This window comes from Hippopotamus amphibius, chromosome 5, assembly GCF_030028045.1.
Source record: "Hippopotamus amphibius kiboko isolate mHipAmp2 chromosome 5, mHipAmp2.hap2, whole genome shotgun sequence".
In the NCBI taxonomy this organism is placed as follows: domain Eukaryota; kingdom Metazoa; phylum Chordata; class Mammalia; order Artiodactyla; family Hippopotamidae; genus Hippopotamus; species Hippopotamus amphibius.
In genome coordinates this window covers 45,238,879-45,245,872 of record NC_080190.1, presented here as the reverse complement: position 1 = coordinate 45,245,872, position 6,994 = coordinate 45,238,879, and the positions used below count along the sequence as shown (strand labels likewise).

The window sequence follows — 6,994 nt, the reverse complement described above, 5'->3', positions numbered from 1 at the left end:
GCATTGGCCGGTGGATTCTCAACCACTGTGCCACCTAGGAAGCCCCTGTCTTAAGATTTTTTAATAACTAAAGCAGATTATAATAAAAAGAAATTTAATACTATTTACTATCATGCAAATTTAAGCTAATTAACTATTGTTAATATGTAACTCTTTTACTATAAGTATTGCACTGATATTTTCACTAACTTAGGACAGAAAATAAATAAAATTTGTCATTTAGCTTATAGGAGCAAAAACAATTGTCAGTCTATCCAATACTACAAATTCTGTTTCTTTAACTTAAAGCACTAGGGGGAATAAAGGCAGGGAGGGCATGCTTGCATTAGTGAAGGAAGCTTTGCTCTGACTGATCACAAGCCCCATCAGAGAAGGTTGATCTTCTTGGACATATTCAAGGAGAAGTTGTTTCCTAGAGCTTTTGGAAACCTGACCCTATGATCTCTGGATCGACAGAGCCGGTTCTCACGCTAGTTAGTGCCCATCCTGTTGTGCCAGCCTCCCTAAGGTCGCCTGTTACTCCGGGTGGGGGTGCAGGAGAATCCGGGTCAGATTCAAAGAAACTAGCAGGACCCGGGGATTTGGTTGGGATGCAGAGTCGGTGTCCCAGAAGGGAAATAGGGGAGGAAGGACCTCATGCAAAGGTGAGCGGGGCTCCTCCCTTCACCTAGAGCTCTTCTCCAGGGCCAACCTCTCAGGCCTGGAGGACAGCGCGCAGAGCGGGCGGGCGAGGGCACCGGGGCTGCAGTTACCAACGCGCCCAGTAGCGCGGGGGGCGCCCTCGTCCCGCGTTTGGCCGCCCCTCCCTCTGCTCGCTGGGGCGGCTCTCTCTCGGAAGGCAAGGTCGCCCAGCGCCGGCTCACCCAGTTCGCGGGAGAAGTTCTCCTCCGTTTGTTCCCGGACGCCTAGACCACGGCCGAGATCCTCCGAGCGGCTGGCTCCGGCCGCGCGCTCGTGTCTGCCCGGAAGGCCGTGACGAGGTCGGCCGCCGGAACAGTGCGCGCAGAGGCTTGGCGCCGGGGCTCCCCTCCCTCCCCGGCAGCTGCGAGTGTTCGTCCGGGCGGGAGCGCGTTGGAGGGGAGAGCAGAGAGCGAGGCCCCTCCTGTGTCCTTACGAGTCAGAGCCATTGTGTGCGTAGTTGGGTGGGGGTGGGAGTGGGGTGAGTGAAGGGAGCCGTGTTGCCCGCTGGAAAATTTCCCTTGAGCGCTGTGCCTCTGAGAAAGCGACTCAACCTCTAAGCGGGAGCTCGGGTTCCGTCATCAAAGGCCGACTTGCGAGCGGGCATAGGGCTGACTCTGAGGGGCAAGGGCTTTTCCGCTTGGCTATCGTGATCCTCCTCCGCCCACTTGGCAAAGGGCGCCGCTAGGGTTCGGCCTTGCGGCATGTGACGATCTGGTCCCTAAGGGGTTGAAGTGTCTTTCCTTCCAGTGAACCGAAACCGACCTGCCAGCTGAGGCCAGGGCACCCTGAGGCTCCTGCCTGGAAGGGGGTTCCCGCCGAGTGCCTTTCGGGTTTGCTGCTCTACCCCCCCACCCCCATGCCTCCACCTCAGTCACTGTTGCCCTTCGCCCGATACCCTGATTCTGAGTCAGAAGTAAAACGCTTGCCTGCGTTGGCTACAAGTGACGATCCCTGAAGTCACTGGCTGCCCAGAAAGCCACAGAAATCGTGGAGATGGGGGGTGCGTTGGGATCGTCTTGGTTCTAGGGAACTCGAGCAGGCGGGCACCTGCCTTCGTTGTTTTTAATGTGATGGAGCCCTCCCCCCAACCCAAAAGCTTTTTGAGGGAGCGCTATACTTGGAAGACGCTGAACCAAGCGGGAGTGCAGGGTGTAGGCGTCAACAAATTAACTCTGTCCCCTGCCTTCTTAGGAAGTTTCTCTGGAAACCTGATTATTTGAAGAAAAACTAGTTGGTTCATGTTGTTGATGCTTTCGATGAAGCCCTATCGATGTTCTGCTCCCGGCTCCTGTTCCAACTTCTATCTTTCCGGGTATATTAACTACGAAAAGAAAAAATGTTGTCGCTCTTGTCAGTTTCCAAAGTTCCCAACGCATTTATGGCAACGCCTTTCGGTGAAGTTTGGTCAGACCCTCCCAGCTCAGGGCCAACGTCTGAGGAAGAAAACTAAGCTCTAGAAGTAACACTAAAGCTGCAGTGTCCAGGTGAATGGCCCTAGCAAGGAGGAGGAGGGGAATATGGAGAGCCAGTAGATATCTGTGGATTCTCTCAGTGATCAACCCTCCCACACAACCCGGCACGCACACTCGCGTGTACATACACACACACACACACACACGCCCCCACGCCTACACTGCCCACCCCCGAGTATTTCCCCTAAACGGCCGCTAGAGGGAGGACCCCTGGGCGGTGGTGCGTGAGAGCGCAAATATGGAGCCTGCTCTGGCGGGGTTTGTGTTTGTCACTTTTAAAAGGCTTGGAGTGATTGGGATCAAGGGGAATCTACCTTGGTTAGGTTGGAAATGCACAAAGGTGAGAAATGTAAGTGTTATCTTCTCTTCACAACCATGGGCTCCTTTGGTCTTGGGACTTTCCAGTCTATTATCCCTTCTTCACTAGTCTGGACACTGCAAGTCACAAGGTGCACAGAACAGAACCAGGACACCTACTCCCCTAATAAGTGCGCTCAGTTGGTTATTTCTTTTTCCTGAAGGGAAATTTAGGAAAGAGCTGTGGAAATGTGAGTACTGTTTTCTGAATTGTTTCCACCTCTGTTTAATCTTACTCTATAACTTCAAAAATATAGCTGATACACATTACATTATTATTCAGGCAAAAATGTAAAACTCAGTTGCAAACATAATCTGTCATTTTACAAAGGATAAAGAAACAAAATTCCCTTTCCATCACATTTCTGACTTTGAATTAATTCCTCACCGCCAACCTGGAAATGTTAGGAAAACGTTAGAAAATGACAGTAACATAGAAATACTACTTCCTTGTGCAAAGGCTCTTAAGTTCCTAACGAGTATCTAAGCATGAAAATCACCTAAGAAAACGAGTAAGGGTCATTTCTTTACACGTCTTATAGTACATCTATTGTAACTGAATTAGGAAGTAGGCATGTGAAGGTAAAGAGTAGAATTGAGTATGTTGTCTTGATTGGAATTTCAGGATTGAAAAATCCAATTCCCTTTATGTAAAAGGCGTCTCGGTGTATTCCAACTAACTTTGCGAAATGAATCAGGATGATGACTCAAACCATAGCGAAAGAGGGAGGTGATGTCCCTTGAAGCGAGGTGTTGAGCGCCTTGGTGACCCAATACTGGGTGCGCGCGGAGTGGCCAGATCCCTCTCCACGCAGCTCTGGCTCTGTTCTATTCGGTAAGAGCACCTACGGCAGAAATATCAATGGTATACCATTTATGATGATGGGCTGGGGGGCTGACACTCCGCAGCGCCACCAGCGCCGTTTTCTACCCTTAGTCACTCAACGGCGCAAGCAAGTCGCCTTCTGCGCGCTACAGCCTGCGGGGCGGGGAGCCTTGGCGCTCACCTCTTGAGCTCAGCTGGTGCTGACGTCTGTTCAGGCCCTTAAATGTGTCCGTCCCTGCGCAGGAGGGAAGAGACTTTGTAGCAGTCACTTTGCCCGAAGGGAGTCGCGCCTCTGCTTTTGCAGGCGGCCAGTTCTCCTCGATCTTCCTGGATCTACGTATGTCTATCCTCTTTGCACCGAGTCCCCGCCAGCCTCTCCAGCGGGAGGCGCATTTGGTGTTTGTACCCGAGAGAGGAACCAAAAGGGCTTCCCATGCCCTGTGCTTTTCCCGTGGACTTAAAGACCAGAGATTACGAGTTGCGCTCGAGGATCGCTCAAGGAGCAGGGAGCTTCCTCCCCCTGGTTTTAGCCGGGGGTGATTTATCTCAGCTGGTGAAAGCGTCCTCCCCGCCCCCCGGCACCTGCAACTTGTTTTGGTTTCTTCTCAGTCCTGTGTGTGCGGTTCCAACATCAAAGTTTTTCCCCCCTTACTCGAAAAATCTATCCGTTTAACCCATTCTCCTCCCCCCGCGCTGTCTCTGTCAGGCCTCCTCGCTGTGCGGTGAGTGGATAGCGGGGCGCGCAGTGTGGCAGCGGCGGCGGAGATTGGAGCGATCAGGCAGAGCAGAAGAGGAGCTGCTGCTAGGGGCTCCCAGGTCCCTGAGAAACCCTTTGCCAGGCGAAAGAGCTGGGTAAGAGTACAGAAGAAGAGTCGGTACCTTCTGGGACGCTGGTGCCTCAAAACTGGATTTTAACCACCACCCTGGTTTGCGCGTCTCTGTTCCTTTTCTCATTTGGTAACTAGTCGAGAGAAGCGCTTGGTACCAGCTCTCTGCGGGACCGAAGCTCCAGGCTGCTCGGGATCCGCGTGTCCGCTGCTGCGGAAGGAGCGGAGGGGAGGAAGCCAGCGGCTGCTTACTGGAGCCTGGAGGTAGGCAAGGGGCTGGGATCCTGATTCTAGCGCTCAGCGCGGATTCCAGAAGGGTGTCTGGTTTCACCCACCAGAGGCATTCTTCTCCCCCTCATTTCCCATTGCACCCTCCCCTTTTCGGATTCAGACTCAAGAACAACCAGATTCACAGCACTCTGAATGTGGACTGCCTTCCGCCGCGCATCGCCTGAATGCCTCGTTCTTTACATTTATTTGGTTATGTTGGGGGTATTTAAGCTTTTCCAGGAAGTTGATAGCTTACAGATTTTGAAAAGGTCCAACTTGATTTTATTCAGTTTCTTAAAAGGATGTGTTTCCTGTGGGCAAGAATTATGGGAAATAAATGTCAGTGTCATATACAACTGCAATAGCAGCTTGGAAATCACCGTCATTTCCCCCCCCAAAAGTTTTCCCCATGCAAGTTTTCTTAATGCCCAGAAGTAGTGCGTGGAGACTTGGCTTGCTTTATTATATGTAAACTGGGGAAGGGGTTTCCCTTCTATTTTTAAAATGCAAGATATCAGGGACATTGTCGTTTTCTTTTATTTCTTTCTATTTTTCCCAGTGCTGCCCATATAACAAAGCACTGTAAATGTGGAGAGAATGGAATACTTTTAAAATCTGCAGGAATGATGAAAGACTTTGCTCTTGCCAGGCTTGCTTGAAGTTTTTATTTAAATGCTGGATCTTTTTGAGTTGAGAGAAGTAATTTGGGATAAGACTGCACTAACATTGAGAGTGCAATTCAGCATGGTAAGATTTTGCATGTAGTGTATGTAATTGATCCCTATAGTTGCACGTTAGCTAATGGCAGAAATTGCATGTGATGATAGAAGCAGCCCTTAATTTTTTGGCAAACGATATTTTTGGACTGTGGGAAAATTTTAAAAAATCAATATTAAAATTTATGTGGTAAGAATATGGATACATTAATGAAAACAGAAAGGCGAGTTAACTTTAAAAGGATGGTTTATTGAACATCAGTGCCTGAGATTTCACATCTACATATGGTAATCAGTGAAATAAATGAACCAGTTAGTATTCTAAGCTTGCAATACTTGGCTGTGTAGAAAAACTGCTGTTACATTTCATTTTCAATCTCGTTTGTGGGAATAGAATAATGTTGGATGGGTTTATTAACTTCCTCACACGTGTGTGCTGTAGAATCCAGGATGTCCTGTAAAGCAGAGAGACAAGGTCCGAGATCTGGCCTCATTACTCCTTGCCATCTCTCCACTACAAGGTATTATTCACATGAGCTGCAACTAGTGGAATCTGGAGCTCCTTCCTTTCCTTCTTCTCTTGCTCTATACACTTGTAGCTTCCAATTTGTACCTAAATCTCCCTGCAGTAGGCCCTATCACTCATGTATTCTTCCTCACAAGGCAGCTTTGAGTTAGGGTTGCACTGAATTGAAAAAAGTTAATACCCCAATAATTATATGCAGTTGTTAGATATTGAGTGTACCCAGGCCTTCTGCTAAGCCAGGTGCAGGGAGAAGGTATAAGGGGAGGCTGGAGTACAGCTGAAGTGATGAGACAATAGCTATGAAGATGGATTGTACTTAAGGAAAATTGGGGCAGTGTGGAAGGGAAGGAATAGTGCTAAAATCTGAGGGGTGTGTAGGGTGTGTGTGTGTGTGTGTGTGTGTGTAGAGGGATGAATTACCTTCAACAGAAATCAGTCTTATCTTAGATCTGCATGGGCTAGTTTATCTCAAAGGTCAGACTCCTTGCTTGATAAAAGCTTTAAAGAGAGTTGAGAATCCCGAGAAAATAAACAGCTCTCACTTGTAGTTATTGGCTTTCAAATAAACTCTTCAGTTCTAGGGTCTAAACAGTTTTTCTGAAATTTTAGTGCCTAAGAATGCATAACAATTGAGATTTATGACCTCTAACAGGAGAAATTGGTTCAAGAGGATCCAATTAACTGCATGTTTAACACTATGGGTGATTCCAATTCTCCTAGTTCAAACATTATCCTGTGAAAAATACAGACTTGGTGCTAATGAACTTGCTTTTGTTAGGGAGGGTGTTGTACACTCACATTAGTCTAAAGATCTTTTTTAGTATTTATTTTTGAATTTTCCTTGTTTTCCATTATCAATGTTGTTATTATTGTCACATCTGTCCTGTGAGATGATGGCTGTTCTCAAATACCAAACTTCTATCATTTGTGTATTTGAAGTGCTGGATGGTGACCATTTGAGATGAAAACTAGGAGGAACTGAAACTAAGGTGATGGAAATGCTTCACGATTATTGAGCATTAATAAATTTTAAAAAATCAGTGTGTTGATGGGTTTGGTTAAAAGATAGCTTTAAGTAAACACTATGATTATCTTTTCCTCACTGGAGGACAATTTTTAAAAGATTTAAAATCTTTATGGGGAGGGTGGGGGGGACTCAAGGGAGGGTGGGGGGAGTCGAGGGAGGGAGGGAATACAGGGATATGTATATAAAAACATGATTGAACTTGGTGTACCCCCCAAAAAATAATAAATAAATAAATAAAATTAAAAAAAGATTTAAAATCTTTGAGTTTAATATGCTAATATTTTTATTTCCT

The 6,994-nt window shown here is 47.4% G+C and overlaps 1 protein-coding gene across 1 annotated transcript; it reads left to right on the top strand.

Moving 5' to 3' along the window:
• Nucleotides 1–437: 437 nt before the first annotated feature.
• Nucleotides 438–6,752, top strand: LOC130854203 (uncharacterized). The gene is made up of 5 exons (XM_057736953.1): nucleotides 438–644; nucleotides 768–1,130; nucleotides 4,043–4,188; nucleotides 4,302–4,427; nucleotides 4,555–6,752. The coding sequence occupies exons 1-5, from the start codon at nucleotides 438–440 to the stop codon at nucleotides 4,616–4,618; spliced, it is 906 nt and encodes a 301-aa protein (XP_057592936.1). The 3' UTR covers nucleotides 4,619–6,752.
• The last annotated feature ends 242 nt before the right edge of the window (nucleotides 6,753–6,994 follow it).

Excerpts from the sequence above, each read along its gene's own strand:
- LOC130854203 (XM_057736953.1), top strand. The coding sequence starts at position 438 with ATGATCTCTGGATCGACAGAGCCGGTTCTCACGCTAGTTAGTGCCCAT. Across the intron at positions 1,131-4,042 it reads TTACGAGTCAGAGCCATTGT|GCCTCCTCGCTGTGCGGTGA; the intron begins GTGCGTAGTTGG and ends TGTCTCTGTCAG. Across the intron at positions 4,428-4,554 it reads CTGCTTACTGGAGCCTGGAG|ACTCAAGAACAACCAGATTC; the intron begins GTAGGCAAGGGG and ends TTTCGGATTCAG.